This window comes from Canis lupus, chromosome 23 (genome assembly GCF_003254725.2).
Source record: "Canis lupus dingo isolate Sandy chromosome 23, ASM325472v2, whole genome shotgun sequence".
Lineage (NCBI taxonomy): Eukaryota > Metazoa > Chordata > Mammalia > Carnivora > Canidae > Canis > Canis lupus.
The window spans coordinates 50,124,722-50,143,855 of NC_064265.1; the positions used below are offsets into that span (position 1 = coordinate 50,124,722).

At 44.7% G+C, this 19,134-nt stretch overlaps 1 protein-coding gene across 4 annotated transcripts in view; it reads left to right on the forward strand.

Moving 5' to 3' along the window:
• Positions 1 to 19,134, forward strand: part of KCNAB1 (potassium voltage-gated channel subfamily A regulatory beta subunit 1) — a 359,570-nt gene that overhangs the window by 271,241 nt on the left and 69,195 nt on the right. For all 4 annotated transcript variants that reach the window (XM_025436028.3, XM_025436029.3, XM_049099888.1 and 1 more), the window contains 3 exons: positions 11,183 to 11,220; positions 15,837 to 15,916; positions 17,593 to 17,637. In XM_025436028.3, coding sequence (XP_025291813.1) covers positions 11,183 to 11,220; positions 15,837 to 15,916; positions 17,593 to 17,637 — 163 coding nt within the window. The remainder of the gene's footprint in view (positions 1 to 11,182; positions 11,221 to 15,836; positions 15,917 to 17,592; positions 17,638 to 19,134) is intronic.

Here is a 19,134-nt window from a genome sequence, read left to right on the forward strand (position 1 = left end):
ATGTGAACTTTTTAGAAGTAAAACATAAAGGAGGCCACAACTTTCAGACTTCTTGACAGCAGTGTTTTTTAGAGAGTTCTCATTCATAGTAACTTCTGTGGAAAGGCAAAAAATAAATTAAAATAATAGAGATAGATACAGATGACATATCTATATGCCTACATCTACATGTAGGCATAGAACTCTTTATATTCTAGAGTTCTCATTCATAGTAACTTCTGTGGAAAGAAAAAGATAAATCCAAAAAAATAGTTATGTATCTCTGTATATATAACATTAATATATATAATCTATATTAAAATAATTTGTTTAAAATAAAAAATGTAACTGCCATTTAGCCGTGGTGTCCCATAGTAGAAATCTAATTAGATTTTTAAAAAATAGGGATCCCTGGGTGGCGCAGCGGTTTGGCGCCTGCCTTTGGCCCAGGGCGCGATCCTGGAGACCCGGGATCGAATCCCACGTCAGGCTCCCGGTGCATGGAGCCTGCTTCTCCCTCTGCCTGTGTCTCTGCCTCTCTCTCTCTCTCACTGTGTGCCTATCATAAATAAATAAAAATTAAAAAAAAAAAAAAAAGATTTAGATTTTTAAAAAATAAATTAGATAATTAATCTAATTTTATTAGATTTTTTTATTTTTTTATTTTTTTATTTTTTTTTTAGATTTTTTTTTATTAATTTCACCTATAGTAACTACTCTGTATATCTCTTAGAGGACTTATTCCAAAGAATAAAATGAATAAGGTATATGAATGATGCATGGTGGTTATAAGTTCCCTGGAAACTTCACCGGAAGAAGTCTTTTCATGTAATTATCAATATGAGAAAATATGAGGAATTTTAACCAAGAAACTTAATATAGAATACTAACAAAATACAAACACTGCCTCTTTTTCATGTTCAAGAAGGAGGAAGAGCTATAATTTATTGAAATCCTTGTTTATGAATGGATTTCCCAGTGAAGTAATGATTTTTTTTTAAATGCTTCTGGTTATAAAAATTATAATATTCACTTCAATAGTGTGGGCACAAAAAACATACTGGAAAAAAACTCACCTAAGAATCTTCTTGGCTTTAACTTTTAATAGGCTCAAGGTGTTAAATCAATCAATTTGGGAGTCATATCTAGGTAAGGAAATTTAAGGAGCTTAAGCTATGGATTTATTTTTAACTTAATTTTATTTAAATTCGATTAAGATATAGTGTATTATTAGTTTCAGAGGTAGAATTCAGTGATTCATCAGTTGTATATAATACCCAGTGCTGGGATCCCTGGGTGGCGCAGCGGTTTGGCGCCTGCCTTTGGCCCAGGGCGCGATCCTGGAGACCCGGGATCGAATCCCACATCGGGCTCCCGGTGCATGGAGCCTGCTTCTCCCTCTGCCTATGTCTCTGCCTCTCTCTCTCTCTCTCTGTGACTATCATAAATAAATAAAAAAATTAAAAAAAAATACCCAGTGCTCATTACATCACATGCCCTCCTTAATGTCCATCACCAGTTACTCCATTTGCCCAGCCCCCTCCCCTCCAGCAACCCTCAGTTTGTTTCCTATGATAAAGAGTCTCTTATGGAAAAAAAAAAAAAAAGTCTCTTATGGTTTATCTCCCTCTCCGATTTCATCTTTATTTTTCCTTCCCTTCCTCTACACTCCTTTGTTTTGTTTCTTAAATATATGAGTGAGGTCATATGATAGTTGTCTTTCTCTGATTGACTTATTTCACTTAGCATAATACCCTCTAGTTCTATCCACATTGTAAACAGCAAGATTTAATTTTTTTGATGGCTGAGTAATATTCCATTATATATATATAACTTCTTTATCCATTCATCTGTCAGTGGACATCTGGGCTCTTTCCATAGTTTGGCTACTGTGAACACTGCTGCTATAAACATTGGGGTGCAGGTGCCTCTCTGGATGATTACATTTGTATGTTTGGGGTAAATACCTAGTAATTCAATTGCTGGATCATAAGGTAGCTCTATTTTTAACTTTTTGAGGCACCTCAATAGTGTTTTCTTACTATGTATCACTCAGACATCTAAATGTGGGGAGTGGGTCATTGTTTCCTGATGGAAGATGTAGGGCAGTGAAATTTCATTCCTATGTTTGTTCACAACAGCCCATTAAGTAATGTAAACCCCACAGTTCAGCCTTATAACGCAAAGCTGCCTCTTCTAAACTTCATGCCCCAATCCTGCATCCAATACTTCCACCGCTACATTCTTGTCTTTAAACTTTTACTGATCAGATTCATGGAGAAACTAAAACAAAATGGTTCCAGGCAGATTTGCCTTATAACAAATCTTAGAGTGGACCTAGCAGTATCCCTTCACACTGAAGTACATAAAACTTTAAATCAAAGAAAGAAGGAAAATATCAAATATTTGTACATTCTTAATAAGGATCATGAAGAACCTAATGTCAGTTCCAGCCATTTAACCCTCACAACTTCAAGGCTACACATAGGCTTTAAGAGAAGCCCCAGGGTTCAACTTTTCATAGGTTTTTCTGGGAAGTCCAACCTGGCCCTAGTCTAAGACCAGCTCCCCTTTGCCACTGCTTTGCCTGCCGGTACACCCTGCCCCAGAATTCCTTCAACCACAGGCACACCTCATTATTGCCTGGCCCTTAGCCTTGGCTCTAAGGTTCATAAGGCTTTGAGAGCTTAAAGCCCAGAAAGGTTCTGTGTGTGAGGGCTTATAGGAAAACAAGTTAAAACTTGTCCTCGGGTTGAGTTGAGAAAACGTGGGACCATGTAGGTGGCTCAGAAGACTGGGGGCACGTGTATGCCATTCTTCACAGATGTGGCAATTTGGGGGCAGAAACTGGTGTAAAACTTATAAGGAAGGTTCAGTGGAGGAGGCATTTGGCAGAGTAAAGAACCTTGGTTGTTTTATGAAAGCGGGGTATTATTACAAGAATTTAGAGCACACACTATACGTACCACTTGTCTGGAACAGAATAGAGGGACCTTGGGGGGAGGCATCACTACCAGAAAGCAGCATGGGGCTGGGAGAAACCATGGCATTGGACACCCCACAACTAACCAACTGTGGAAAGATACTTCCCTACCACTCTGCTTCCTCATCTATAAAATATGGAGATTCTTCAGATCTTACAGAGTTGCCTATAAATGGGAATACTACTTGCACTTTACCTGCCTGAAAGCCCACTTTTCTTCCACATGGCCTTTACCACTTCCTTACCTACTTTCAGTGCTATTTCAAGCTCATTTATTAAAGTGCAGGTGTGAAAGCACCCCCTCAACCTCCCGCTTTCCCCAGAGCTGGAGTGGTATTACTGGTTCTTGCAAGAAGAGGTAATCAAAAAAGAAAAGGCTAAGTTGTTATCATATTTGTTAACTTGGGCCAGATGCTCATTAGCAATACACTAGAAGCCAAAAATGAAAAACCAGGCTGCAGCTTGGATCCAAAAATAAGGGCCAGGCTCTGTGGAAAACATCAACAGATGCAAAACCAGAACAAGGAAGAACGTTTTGTCTGCGCCATTGGAACAAGACAGGATCTTGAGCCATATCCCAGGCACACAGACACAGATCAGTATTTAGTTGATCTGTAGCAGCCACACAGGTATAAAGAAAAGGAGGACATACTAAAATCTCACCATGGGAAGAGTCTAGAACTGTGGTCCTCATCCCTGGCTGCAATTGGAATTATCTCAGCACCTTTTACAAATTCTGATGCCAAGATCCTGTCCCCAGAGATTCTGATTTAACTGATCTAGTGATGGGCCATTAAAGGCCACCATTTAAAGCTCCCCAGGCAATGCAAATGTGCAGCCAGAACTGAAAACCACTCATCCAGGGTAGTGAGTGAGGGAAGCAACCAACATGCTGTACGTGTTCTTGGGTTAGAGACCCCCTTCTTACTAGGGCTAGAATGTCCATGGTTTTAAAATGTTTATTTATGGATTCAACAAATGGATTATTAAGTACATACTGTATGCAGGCTCCACTTCAGTGGCTAGGATTAAAAAATTAAACTTCGTCCTTGCCCTCAGGACAATTGATGGGAAAGTCCTATGAGAAAATAAATTAGCTAGGTACAAAAGCAATGTTGTCAGTACAGTAAGACTGGTTTGTTCAAAGTGGCAGGAGAAGAGTGAATGGGGTGATGACTTCTCCCCTCAAAATCCAACCACAGAATCATAAAATCATAAAGATGAAGGAAGCTTGAAGTTCCAAATTTTGTGTGTAAGGAAACTAGAAATCAAGAGGTTGGAACGGGACCTAAGATACTAAAATACTCATTCTGACTCATCAAGGGAAGTGTTATGGAACTGTGTCCCGCAGCACTGAATTCTGAGGCTAGATACTGAACAATAAGTGGGATTTCCCAGGGACAAGGACATGAGAAAAGGTTCCATTCCCAGAAGACTCAGCCCAAAGCTCACACAGGAAAGTGCACGCTGGGTAAGGCCCTGGACCTGATCTCAGGTGATAGCTAATAGCTTAGTCCCCCCTCCTCCATATCAGTCTTGGACTCACATGGTTTCTTGCTTTCCAATGTGGTTTGGGGGGATGCACCTATGTCCAACTCCACCCCTCTCTAGGAATAATTCTATACAAATGAGATAGTGAACACATTAGTTTTGCCCAGTGAGTTGTCTAATGTCGATGAGATCTGGGGTTTGAATCTTGAACCGTAAACTTTCAGTGATGTAACAGATTAGTAACTCTACACACTTCTACAGTAAATACCCTTTGACCAAATATTTGGCCAGCCTTGACTACCTAGAGTTGACATGTGCTCTACTTGCAAAACAAGAATTGTTAAATCCACAATGAAATGTGTTGAACTAGTTCTCCATTCTCCCCTTCCTTTGACCTTGCTGTTGTCCTTAAAGTCTCACCTTCTCTCATACTCCACATCCTTTTAATCTGCAAATCCTATAGGCTCTCCTTCAAAAAGTATCCAAAATTCAAGTACTTCTCACCATCCTCACTACTACAATCTGAAACCAAACCACTGTCCTATCTCACCTGTATTATCACAACAGCCTCCTAATTGGTGCTCGGTGTTTCAGACTCAGACTAATGACCCTACATGATTTGTTCTCTGACTCCTTGGACCTCACTTTTTCTTCTTTGCCCACATGGGCCTCCTCATTGACCCTGAACATGCAACAAGCCCCGCTCCGCATAGTTCACCCTGAAATTGGAATACTCTTCCTCCAGGTGGCTGCATGGTGAGCTCTTCTACTTTCTTTGGATCTTTTCTCAAAAGCCACTGTCTTTGTGAACTTCATCTGGCCACCCTATCTAAAATCTCAACGCTCACTCCCTGACATTTCATATACCCTAGCCCTGCCTTATAAAAATGACTCTAACATTCATCAGTAAGCACTATGTACTTTATATTTTACTTACAAAATTAACATTCATAAATAAGTATTGTATATTTAATTTTTCTTATTATTTTATTTTTCCTTATAAATCTCCAGAAATAATTTTTAGTTTTGTTCAATGGTGTATTCTGGTAATTAAGTACATGGTATACTCAATTAATACTAGTTGAATGAAAGAGTACAGAAAAGTCACTGTAAATACATAATATCATATATATAAATATTAAATAGGTAATAAATATCACAATTGCATTAATCATTCCCTTCTTAATAGTTATTAAAGAAATCTCAAACCATAAGCAGGTCAAACTCCAATATATAAAAGAAAGTCACCAAATCTATAACCTTAAAATGTTCAAACCTAGGTTGAGGGACATTGTACAATGTACCTGACTAGTACTTTTCAGAAATGTCAGGGTCATGAAAGACAAGGGAAGACTCAGGAACTGTCATGGATCCAAGGAGACTAAGGAGACAACTAAATGCAATGTTGGATCCTGCACAGGATGCTGGGACAGAAAAAGACACTGAAATTCAGAAGGCACCTGCAATTTAGTTAACAGTACTGTACCAATGTTAATATCTTGCTTTTTAAAAAATATCCTGGTTTTGATTAACTGCACTATGATAATCTGGATGTTAAAGGGCCAGTGAGGTAGCTGACTTGAACGAACATTATTACATCTAAATGTCTAAATATCTCTTCATACTCAAACAAGGAGGTTATTAAATGATAAACAACATATCTCCTGAATAACAAGAAGCAATCATCCTGTAAACCACCAACAAGGCAACTAAGTAACTGAGATAGTGGGGGAGGGGGAAGTGAGTGTGCACGCAGTGCGCACAGGCATGCATGTGCAAAGCAGTTTTCTTTTTTTACAGTTGAATCATTTTTCTATGCCATGGTAGCTTTATGCATTGGATACAAACAGATTTTCAAAGCATATGTCCCTTGGTGTATAAAGGAGTTTTATCAGAAGACAGTAACAATTCGACGTTCTCTTTCTACTCTGCTTTTGAAAGGCTAGAAATAACAAGTGTCAGTTGAGTAAAATTATCTTCTAAGTAACATCCCACTAATTTGAGATTTCACAGTGAAATAATCATACACTATATACTAGGTCTCAAGAAGGCATGTTCTCATTAGAGGCAGAAAAATGATTAAGAAACTTGTCACAGAGGGTTTTTGAGAATCCTATTAACTAATAAACCACTTTATATCTTCTGGAGGGGAGAAGTAAAGAGTAAAATCAAACAAGCAGCGTTCTCCTGTCTGGAAGGCTGCTGCTTGATCTCTCACCCTCAGAAGGGTACAGGTCCTGTTTATAAGCGCTAGTTCTTCATTGGGGGTGGCTGGTGAACTCTGCCTATAGGGTCCCACCCCCTCCTCACTGGGGGCCTTGCAGTCTGGGAGAAGGACCTTCCCTTGTACTTCTCAGGGAGGGAGTTTGGCTGGTTTGGCTAGGTGGGTTCCTGGGGGCAGGGAGAAACACATCAATCACCTAGGGACCAGAAGAGCTGTTAACGAGCATTACTCATGTTTCTACAAGTCAATAAACATGTTTGGTGGGAAACTCTCCCAGTATTTTGTAGATTAACAGTCAAAAAGGCAATTCAGCCTAATTTAATGAAAACTTGTTGACCATCCACTAAGGACTGACTTACCTTTTAGGGCTGTGCACATAAGATGAATGGAGTAGAATCTTAACCCTCAGACAGCTTACTCCCTAGTAAAAAATGTGAAAGTTTGTAAGCAAATAACTGTAAGATAAATAAGTAGGAAATGTCAGAAGGACCAGGGAGGTAGCAGACCTGAACAAAGTAAGCAGAACGTAAGAATAACAGGGTTCCAGAAATGTCACCATTCTTTATTTTTGCTAAGCTATAGCATGGGCATGTAACTTAATGTAAATGTATATATGATACCCATATTCTTTTTATATTAAAGGTTTTTTAACTAGCTGAAAAAGATTAACAATGATTTCTGTTTTTTTTTTTTCCACAAATTCATTACTGCTTTGATGTGAAATCAGAAGCCTGACATTGATTTCTTCTGAACCAAAATATCAGTCAGGCTCCAAGTATTTTCACTGTGGTATACGGAATATAGCATTAAATACTTCAACGGGGGTGGTAGGTAGGGGGTTTTCTTTATTCATTTTGGGATAAAGCTTCTCCTAAACGTAGGCTCTCCCAACATGGATCACATCTCTGTAAATGGTTCTTGCCAATAAGGTGATTCCTCCAAGATGTGTGTATAATTCCAGCTTTCAACATTATCATATTCAGTGTTTGGTACCATTTGGTACTACTGTGCAATAACTTTAAATCATAGTCCTTCATTTGTTCTATCAAAAATTAGCTGGGGCAGCTGGGTGGCTCAGTTGGTTAAGCATCTCTCTATCTCAGCTCAGGTCTTGATCTCTAGATTGTGAGTTCAAGCCCCACACTGGGCTCCATGTTGGGCATGGACCCTACTTAAAAAAATAAGAAGATAAAAATTAAGAAAGGTAAGCTAAATAATGGCAGTTTCTTTTCATAAAGTTTGAAATCCAGTATTCAATGGTCCTGTTTGGGAGAATGAATTTCAAACTATTATTTTCATTTCCAGAAACTGATTTCAACCTAAGAAAGTAGATGATGTTATTCCTAACCAAATGAATTTCCCAAAGACTCCAATTTTGCCAGGACTGAGAGAAGCAAATGAGACATTTGCACAAACAACTTGCAAATGCCCCATAGAAAAATATTCAAAAGGTGTAAGTGAACTGTAGTATCAGTAAGCAGCTTGCAACTTTGAGCCAATCTTTGTGGTTAAGTGGAGATAAGAGTATTTCCTCTCATGACATGAACAGTTAAAAGAAATCTCTGCAGTATCACAGCACAAGGAAGCCAGGAAATTTATCAACCAACACTGACCTGATTTTGCTCCAAGATACAGAAGAATAGCTAATTCGTGGTACTAATTACTTGTCCCATTTCAGCTTTTTAGCCCAAAGCAATTCCTAATGAGTGATGAAACTAATGGCCTTGGGTATAATGCCCCTACCAAATACCGCTACCTTGGATTTGTGGCTTGACAAATCCAACATCGACCCTATCCTCTGTTGAGAGCCTGGTGTGCAGTAACACTTGGAACTTGCAACAGTGCGTTCTACATCCCATGGTTTGAAAACGTGCTCATTGCAAAGTAAGCCATTTCCTGATGTTTTGCCTTTCAGGGACTCCTTGTCTAAAAGCTCTCTGACCCCACCAAAATTCTGCCCCCATCACAAATAAATAGAGCTAATGGTCTGCAATTATTCACAGCCGTGTTCTCATTTGCTGCAACAGAAAGTGCCACCAATAATTTAACTTATCTTGAAAGTTCTCAACCGTATTTGTAACATGCTGAGCTACGATGTTTCTGGTTATGTTTCCGGTTAAGCTAAGGTTTGCAAATGCTTGTTTATGCTCTGGACACATAATTTCTGCTGCATTCAAAAGAGACTCTTATAAAAAGCATTGTCTGTAAAAAGGTTTTGATGCCCGGGCAATTTTTTCTTTAATAGAGAACTACATTTCACAGGAGATCGTTTATTTTATTCTCATTCAAAAACAAACGCTACCATTTTTTCAATCCATTAAGTTCTTCAACGCCCATCTTTCCGGTACACTGGTCATGGCTGGTTTTTTATGGTGCCTTAAGTTGTTATTTTTCTGTGCATGTTCTTTGTTTGAATAGCCTTCCCATCCAACTCCCCAAGCTCCCCAAAAAAGCACACTCCTATCTTTTTTTTGGGGGGGGTGATACTCATCTCTTTCTTAGGAGATACACAAACTCACCTTTTTCTTAACTTTACGGTAAAAAAAAAAAAAAGGAAAAAATCCAGCAGTAATTAACAACTGCTATTTGATTCCAGTGTGGGATGCAAAGGAAGGTATGTGGGCTTTCATGAACTAGGGAGCATGAAACCCTTCCCCAGGGAGCACTGCCCCTCTGATTCAGGGCATGTCTGCCTTGGGGGGGACACCAGCCTTCTGTTGCAAGAGAAGCTGGGAATCAGATACTTTAAAGAAAAATTTCCTAATTATTTAAATTATGTACCTTAGTCAAAATTTATTAAAATACCAAGAGGGTCAACATTGCTCTAGCCAGGCAACACAAATCTGCAAGTGTGGGCTGCCCATCAGTAACTTCTGGAGATGTCAGTGGAACAGTAAAACAATTTGTATCCTACTTTTGTTATAGTTCCGGAGAACTAAGAAGAGAAAAGGTACAATTACATCAGCGTGTTTCTATGGAGTATGGAATCCAAATGCCGTAATTAATTTGGAAATATCCTAACGAGGCAGTGAGATGTAGTGAAAAGGATCGCCTTCTTGAAGCCAGGCCTGTTTGGGGAATCCTGGGTATTTCACTTACTAGTCTGGTTGACAGATTCTTCACCTGGAAGTGGGGATAACACAACTACCTTATAAGTTTGCTAAGTTGATTAGAGATGACTGCATAGACATTTCTTAGTGTACTGTCAGCATTTGTAAGGTGTTTATAAATGCTATGACTGTTGCAAAACGTGAAACATATGACTCCAAACACACTCCTCTGTATGTGCCACGAGCACCTGTTGTGCCCCGGCTCTCGCTCCTGTCCACTCCCCCCCCCCCCACCTCTGCATCATGTTGTCTTACTCTGCTTAGTGGCCCACCACAGCTTGTCAGCACATGCTGACGTCTGTCACCCCACACTGACCCCTATCACCCTCTTACCTTGCTTGGGCTCCTATCCAGACCTGGAATGCCTGTTCTTTCCTTCATCATTCAGTTACCTCCTTTGCAACTCAACCCAAGTGTCACCTCTCCCAAGAAGTCTTTCTAGAGTACCATCACCCTCCAGTCTAGATAGAGCACTCTCTCCCTTACTGCCTTGTGTTTGCCTCAGTCTAGCTTTGTAGTATTGTAAACTGAGCTCCTGGAAAAGAACTAGGTCGATTACCTCACTGTCCCAAGCACCCGGGAGTAATGCCTTTGCCCAGCATATAATCAGGGCTAAAAACAAAAAAATGGATCGACTTGGGAATGAATGATGGTGGTGACCGTAGAATGGCATGGCAAGTACCAGTGTCTGCTTCCCTGCTGCTTCACAAATGCAAATATTTGGCTGTTGTTTATGCCTCTCTCCCCATCTTCCCAATCCTCATTCCAGCTCTTGCATCCACTCCCAAACCAACAGAGATTTCCATTCCAGAGGAGTGGGTTATAACAGAGAAGGTGCTTCATTGTCACTTACAGGGGGTGAAAGTGGGGACTGGATGGACATCTGAGAGGATTCCTTGTGAAAGGTCATAGGGAATACAAAACAGAGTCCCTCGTTGGAGATGAAGAACGGAAGAGCCCTTCTTTAACACAAGGTCTTACCTTCGTTTTCAGAAATGGTGGCTTCATGTACCTTTTCCCTTGTACCTTCAGAATGAGTGGCTTCAGGAAAATTGCCTGTGCAGCCAAAACGGGCTTGGTAGTGCTGTACTCTTGCACTATCATTCATGGTCCTCTATCAGAAGGAAAAGCATTTTGTAGGCCAGGGCTGCCATTAGCATATAAGAGGTCTTGGAGTACAAACAGGCATCCCTTCCTGCAGAGGGATGCAGACTCCTACTGGAGTATTTCCTGAGGGGAGGCGAAAGGCTGAACTTCATCTAGACACTCCCCTTATCTGGATACCTTTGGGAACAGCCTACTGAAGTAGCCCTGTAAGAAAAAGTGCTTCCTCTCGTTGTGCATAATATTAGAAAAATGATTATAAATAATGTGCAAATATTTATTCTTTTCTAGGAACATGGGTGACATTTGGAGGTCAAATTTCAGATGAGGTAAGTTTCCTTGGCTTCCATTTTGGTGATTGAAGAAAATGTAAAGCTGTGTAGTGGAAGTATTCTTGGGGTCCTGGCATTTTATAAGGATAATGTTTTAATCACAGGAAATGGTTAAGATTGAATCAAAGATTATTTTCAGTTCGATCCTGCTTCTTGAATTTTTCACATTCAGACTATTAATAGCCCTTGAGGCTTTCAATCTATTATATGTGCAGACCCAATTGTTAGAGAACAAACCAATCTGGCACTAATATTTAGTCGCTTTATGAGAAGATTTCATTGCGGGTGTGTGTGTGTGTGTGTGTGTTTTAGCTCCACCTAGGGTGACCAACTGATCAGTTGGATCCTAGGTTGCAGGGACTTTTCCTTTTTAGAATGGGATTTCACCTCGGCTTGAGCAAGCAGATCCAACCTCTCTGAACCTCAGTTCCTCTGATGTGAAATGGGATGATAAACTTTAACTTTGGAGATCTGTTGAAAGGATGAACCATGCTATACATGTGAAATATTTATATAACCCTTGACTGGTAGGAAGCAGACACCCAATAACGGCAGCTGTAAGAATTTATTTACCATAAAAGTTCTCTAAGTCTCTGTTTATACATTCAAAACAGCGCTTACCAAAGTGATATTCTTATCATTGACTTTAAGGAATATCGTCATGGCATAAGTGAGTCATGCAGGCATTGAGCATCAATAACTCCCCAGTGACAATGTCCTCAAGTCCCTCTGATCCTTCTCCATCTTCCTGCAACACCACTGAGGAATCTGTGATATAATGTCTGAGCAGAGACACTCAGTGGGATCCAGTCCATTCTGCCACTGGATTTACTAACATTTACTAACAGTTGCCACATCAGTGAAACGCAGGTGATAGCCCCTACTCAGCAGGATCACAAGTCAGATTAATGAGATGATGCCTACGAAGTGCTCAGCCTGGTGCCTGGCCCAGAACAAGCCCTTTATAAAGGTAGTTCTTACTACCATTCCTAGGGAGAAGCTTGCGGGAACAGAGAGTCTTTTTTCTTTTTTTTTTTTTTTCAGAGGGTCTTTTCCACAGCTCCCAAGGTAACCAGTGTTATTTACTAGATCCTGGGGGTAGGCGTCTTATCCACACATTCTCCTCCGTCTGAATGCCTGTTCCCCATAGTGGGCATAGGTCACCATAGAGTTTGTCACATGGGGGATCCCTTGGAAAGTAGATCACACTGGAAGTTAGCACACAGAACAGTTATTAGAAAGTCAGGCCATGGTGCAGTCTTGGCCATGACCACAGCTGACCCCATGGAGAGGTCCAAAGCTGAGCTGGCCATGTAGAGTGTTCCAGATTGGGACAAGAGGACTGGGTATTTATATCCTCTGTGTGACCAGTCATTGGAGAGAGTCTGCCCTGGGAAGCAGGTCTCGCCTTGGCCTAGGCGACTGCCTTTAGCCAACAGCAATTTCCAGCAGGAACTGACAGCTGCGGGCCATCTGATGGCAGCCTTCCTAGCAGTCTGGAGAGTAAGTCCTCCAGTTCTGCAGGAACATCTGGGCTGGTCATCACAGGGCCCTCAGACTGGCATCAGGTAGTGTGTATGGAGAAGGCACAGAGGCAAGTCCACAAACAGCAAAACCGTGGCCACAGACATAGGTCAGATACAAAGTAGGTGACAGGGAGCGGGATCTAAAACCAAGAATCCACTGTGTCCAGCAAGCGCACAACCTTCTACTACCTGTTTCGCTCGCTGCAGGAGAAAAAGACAAAAATACCTTTGCTTTAGGAGCAGAGGGGCCAGCTGTTAAGGGCACCACCTCCCCTTGCATGTCTGCTCTCCTCTTCACCGTCTCCACTCTCCACTGCAATGAGCCCAGCTTGCCCGGGGCCAAGTGTGCAAGGCTGGCCTTTGAAACCCCTCATTTGAAAATTACAATTCCAAAAGCCGCACGGTAAGGCTGTCACCAGACAAATAGCTTCTGTCCTTCTAAAGAACAGCTGTGACCTGCTCCCCTCCTGCCCCGGGAACGGAGGGGGGGTCCTGCAGAGAGAAGCACAGCGATGAGAAGGCCGGGGAGGCCGCAGCCCCGCCAGCAGCTCAATCACCGGAGCGCAAGCATTTCCACGAGGGAAAAACGCAGGCCAATCGCGACGAAATCACCTTCCCAGGTCTTCGGCCTTCCCTCTGCTTCCGACGGGCTCGGCACACAGCGGGTGCAAACTGTGAATCCCGGCATGACCGGGCTGTGACTGCCTCGGGGGCTGGCGATGTCCCCATTACGGGGCGAAGTCGGCCACGCATCCAACAGCGAAGGGCGCAAATACCACCCTAGGCCCAGCCGTGAGGTGCCTCCCGTGGGATGATCCGGCCTCATCACCAGACCAAGAAGAGAGCTGTCACTCGTGTCCTATTTCTTAACTGTGGTCAAGTGTAGAAAGGTCGCTCTCTTCCAGCACTTGGTCTTCAGAGTTTTACTTCCGTTTTCTTACCTAGTAGGATAGTCACGGCGCTCTGGACCGCACGCAACAATACACGCGGGCCAAGCCGGCCTGACCCGCACCGGGAAAGTCACCTTGGTCTTCCCGCGCGAAGTGGAGCCGGAGAGCCGGCCCCAGGGTGGACTCCGTCCGTGGCCCACTGCGCTCCCAGGGCTCCCGCGGCCCCGTGCTCCTTCCACAGCGACCTTATCCCGGGGGGGGGGGGCGCGGGGAGCCACACGGAGGCGCCAGCCTTGCTCAGGGCACCAACCCCGGGGACGCCTGCCACGTCTCGAGAAGCTCTGCGAGAAGAACGAGGACACGTGCTCCCAGAAGCCTCAGCGAGTCCGTCCTCGCATCTCATTGGCCCAGAGGTGTCACCTGACCTCCCGTCAACCCCCGCTACTTCCGCCTGCCCTGCCCGGATGTCAGCGGGAACTTCCGCTTCCGCCGAGGCCTGTCGCGGGGGCGTGAGCCGCGTCGTCTTCATTTTTGAGGATGAAAAAGCGAAAATAGCGGGGCGGCCGGGGAACCTCGCCCGAGTTGCGTTGTCCTGTAAGCCGTGCGGTACGCCCAAGGCCCGAAAACAGGCCTCCTGGGTCAGCGGCCGCTCTTCCGCATTGGGGCCTTGACATCTCACGGTTGCGGCACGTGTCAGCCGTCGCGTAGGCCAACTCCACCCAGGCTTCTCCGGCCTACCCTTCGATTCCTCTGCGGGTAACCGGACGCACGTTCCCCGGTAACGATCCCCTCGTATGCGATGCGACCAAGCGCACGGAGAACACGCGGTGTGAACCCGGCAATTTCTGAAACGTGGAGCTGTCGTGATGGGAAAGACACTACGCCTGTCTTAACTTCTAATTTCTCCTTGGGGTGAACGTCATCATGGTAGCCAGTAATTGCATAAAATTATGCATAAAAGCAGCAATTGCATTCTGAGGGCCAGTATTCTGCAGGATGAGCGTGGACTCCCCTCTTGCTAGCCTAGTAGTTTTCTCGATACGCCGATTTTAAAAACAACAGGGGAAGAGTTTGTCTTGGAAATGCTGCTGATGAAGCGACGGTAGCGCACACTCAGAAACGTAATGGAAAAATCAATTTTAATTATTCCTGAGCTGTATTAATTTTCAGTTAGCCAAGAAGTCCATCAGCCAAATGAGAAAATGTCGTCTCCCCCGCTGTTGATCGCCGTCCCTCTCTGGCTGGCCCTCGGGCTGCTGCTTCTGGCCGTGGTGGTGTTCCTGGCACCCTTGCATCCGGCAGCACAAAGGAAGTTAAGGGGGAGCATGGGGATGTATTTGCAGGCGGAGCAGTGGGGAGCCGGATGCCCCTGAGCCAGCTCACTGCCGCCTCTCTACCATCCAGCTGGCAGGTGGCCCTGTGATGGTGGCTAGGGGTTTGTGGGCCCACGGGAGGCATGAATTTTACAGCAGTTATGGCTCCATCTCATCTCTGGCTCATCAGCACAGCCCACTAAGCCTGGAGGAAAAGAGGCACAGACTTTTAGGTCAGGAGTCACCCAGCTGCCAGAACCTATTGGCTTAGAGACAGGAGAAAAAGAGAAAGGGAGTCGCCAGTGGTACAACTGATCCCCCTCGTCAGAGAGATTAGGATGCTGTGGAGAAGGTCATCAAACCAGATCTTCCAAGCAGCGTGAGAAGTGAGGCTCTATCCACCTCACCTCGCCATGCTCCCGAGGGCTGACCTAGCCCAGCATTGAAGGAAATCCCTCAGTGCCTAGTTGACGTCGGAGAGAAAGGAAACAGTGCTCCCACATATGTCCGGTTGAATCTTCTTTTGTTTCGTTCTGTGATACAGCTGAGAACAACAAGGAGTGGTTATAGCGAGTCTCCAGTGTTCTTAGAGATTACCAGAGACTGGGATCCCTGGGTGGCGCAGCGGTTTGGCGCCTGCCTTTGGCCCAGGGCGCAATCCTGGAGACCCGGGATCGAATCCCATGTCGGGCTCCCAGTGCATGGAGCCTGCTTCTCCCTCTGCCTGTGTCTCTGCCTCTCTCTCTCTGTGACTATCATAAATAAATAAAATTTTAAAAAATAAAATCTTTAAAAAAAAAAAAAAAGATTACCGGAGACAAAGTTGCTTTCTCGGGGGGGGGAAAACATTGGGCTTTTCTGCTCACCTCCACGTCCTCTTGCAGGTTGCTGAACGGCTGATGACAATTGCCTACGAAAGTGGAGTGAATCTCTTTGACACTGCTGAAGTCTATGCTGCTGGAAAGTAAGTCGGTGCCTGTTTGCGTCCCCTCGAGTGGCATTTTTGGTACCAACAGTCTGCCCGGACGTTTGCTGAGAAGGTGGTGAGAAGGGTGTGCCCTTCCCACATGCTTTGAGGGCGCTGGTTTTCTGCTGTTCTCTATCCCCATCTTCAGAGCTGGGGCTATTGACCGCCTCTGGCCCTCTCTGTCCACCCAGACCTTCTTGCCCCTGGCCCCTGTGTGAAGAATGGCCGAGAACAGTGGCCATGGGTTGGGATACCCGAGGGGCAGAGGTGGCTGGGACCAGCGTAGTGGCAGTGGAGGCCAAGAAATGTGAGTTGGCTATAGGAGTGAGGAAGTAAACGAGCAGATTCCAGCGTGGTCGTTCACAAGCTCATCCTGTTATTTCATAACCACATCTCATAGCTCCTTACCCCCTGAGGGAACCTGGAGGGTCCTCTCTACAGGGAACCAGGGGCTGCTTTTCCTATTGGCAGGCTCATCCCTCCACCTAGCAGAACAAGTAGGCCAGAGATTAAAACAGGGGGTCCTCAAAGATGCCAAGAAATTCAGTCTGTTTCATAGGAGGGCATTTCAGACCCCCTTCAGAGGACAGGGAGGGCTGAGAGAGGGCTGTAAGAGGACCTTCTGCTAGAGAAGTCACACCAGCTTCAACCTTCCTGTGCTCTTCTGAGAGCAGGTTTGGAGCCCTAAGACAGGAGGACTCAGTGCTCGGTCAGACCATGTGGGCAGTGTGCCCTTGGGGAGGCCTCAAGGTCCATGCCCTCCGTGCCCTGGCATGACAAACACATCTCAGAAGAGAACTGGAGCACCTAGGCCACCTGTCGTCCACACGGACAGACTGCCTGACAGGCCTGTCTCTAGGACTCTGGTGAACAATGTGCTAAGTCCGTGGATCTCCACATTCCCAAAGCCTCGGAGGGCCCAGCTGCTTTTCACAACATTGGTCTGACTGGGAGGGATCTACAAGAAAGTTTTAGTCTCCTTGACTTTAGGTCCAGGTAGGAAGAAGGGAGAAGAGAGTGGAGGTGTCTTCAGTACATGTCTCCACCACCAACCCCTGGCAGCAGGGGAGGAGGGGAAGAATGCTTGTCTACATCTCCCTCCAGCTTGCATCTGGGGCCGCCCTTGTCCTAGAACCCAGGACGTTCTCTACGTGGGCCGCTGCATCCGCACCCTAGCCTTTGGGACATCTAAACCCCCACATGGTTTGTTTTGTTTGAGGTTTTTTCATACTGCAAGATCACCCAGGAGTCAGTATCTTCGTCTAAATGGTGCAAAGTCCCATCGTCTTCCCTGGTCGAAATGGAAGACCACAGTAATCGGAAGGGAAACCTTGACTCCCATTGGACTCCACCAGGCAGGATATTTATATATGGGATCAGTGGTTCAAAAACACCAAGTTGCCAAATGACTCTGTTGTTTCTTAGTATCAGGACCACAGGCGGTCTCCTGCCAGCATGTCAGGGTTTGGCAGGTGCTTCTGGAATGCTCCAGGAGCAGGATTCTGCAGGCACAAGCAGAAACAGCGGAAACTGTGCTACTAGCCGAGAGCAGCTTCTATTTTCGGGACATGTAGGCACTGAGAGTTCAAACAAGGAATGGCTCTTGTGGTTTTGGATTGACTCTTGCGTTTCCAGGACACCATATCCTAAGCCATTATCTGTTTCCCTTCCAGGGCTGAAGTGATTCTGGGGAGCATCATCAAGAAGAAAGGCTGGAGGTAATGCATTTATTCACCCTAATCATGTACTTGCCTTTAAAAGCCTGTTATTATTTTGTACCAGAGAAGGGAAAATAAAATTGCATGACAGCTGAACAAAAGGCTGTCAAAAAAAAAAAAAGTCGATTCTTGGTAAAGAGATGATTTATAGTTGTTTGAAAATAAATACTAACAAGTTCATTACTTGTGCTTCAAAAAGTATCGACTAGTCATTGATCGCAGTGAATTACCGTGGGGTTGAGAGGGAAGGAGGAGATGTTCATGAGCTAGTCGTGCGTAAAAGAAAGTGGCATTTTCAGGGTTTCTTGGTGCCGTTTGTGGCGCTTTGGTAAAAGCAGGCCGCTGATAGGAAGCTGTCTATACACGTGTGTGTACGTGCACTGTTCATTTCACTGACAACGCCAGGTGCAAAGAAATGATGAAGAAAGAAGTCCTTGTGACAGGTGCCCCAAAGCTCTCCTATGTGAACACGATTAGCAGCACCTCTGCCATGTGCCAGGAGCCCTATTTTCTGGGCATTCCAGAAAGTGCTTCATCTGCTGTCCTTGAGGGGCTCACATCCCATTCCTTCAGGGGCTGGAGCCAAAGCCAGTGGCAACCTCCATTTCACTATGCGTATCAAGCACCACAGTCGCTTCCTCCCCAACATGAGTACAGAAGCAAACAAAGCTCGCGGGGCAGGTGTGGGGCCCTCTAGCCCTCTGGTGGAAGATCTGCTGTTGGCCAAATAAACAACTCTGTGGTATTGGTGGAAACGGAAACCCAGAAACTTGTGGAGATATGACCAAATAAGGATTGGTGACCCACTTTCTCCCTCTCCCTGCTCCTCCACCTCCACTCCAGGGATTGTAAGGATATAAGGAGAAAAGTATATTCAACCTTAAATATGGAAAAATATTCACATCCCCGCCCCGTCCTCCACCTTGCCGGAGCTCTGTTCCCACTCAGAAGGCTGGCCCATCCATCACCGCCCCAGTAGGGATGGCGCCACTTTCTTAGGGCTCCTGGAACCAAGTGCTGCAAGCTACTTGGCTTGAGACCATAGAAATGTGTTCCCTCCCAGCTCTGGAGGCCACAAGTACAAAACCAAGGTTTGGGCAGAGCCATGCTGCCTCAGAAACTCTGAGTAGAATCCTCCCTTGCCTCTTCCTGGCCTTTGGTTCTTGCTGGCCATCCTGGGCATTTCTCAGCATGCAGCTACACTCAACCTCTGCCTCTGCCATCAGATGGCATTCTCCCGTCATGTGTCTGTGTCTTCTTAAAAGGACGCTGGTCATGTTGGATTAAGGACTCACCCCACTCCAGTATGACCCCATCTTAATTAATTGCATCTCTAATGAGCTTATTTCCAAATAAACTCACATTCTGAGGCACTGGAGGTTAGGTCTTTAACATGTCTTTGTAGGGGACACAATTCAGCCCATTAACAGAGACCCTGGAGATGAATCCCCCAGCAGTCCAGTGAACTGTGCAGCAAGGTGTAGGCTGACAGGACAC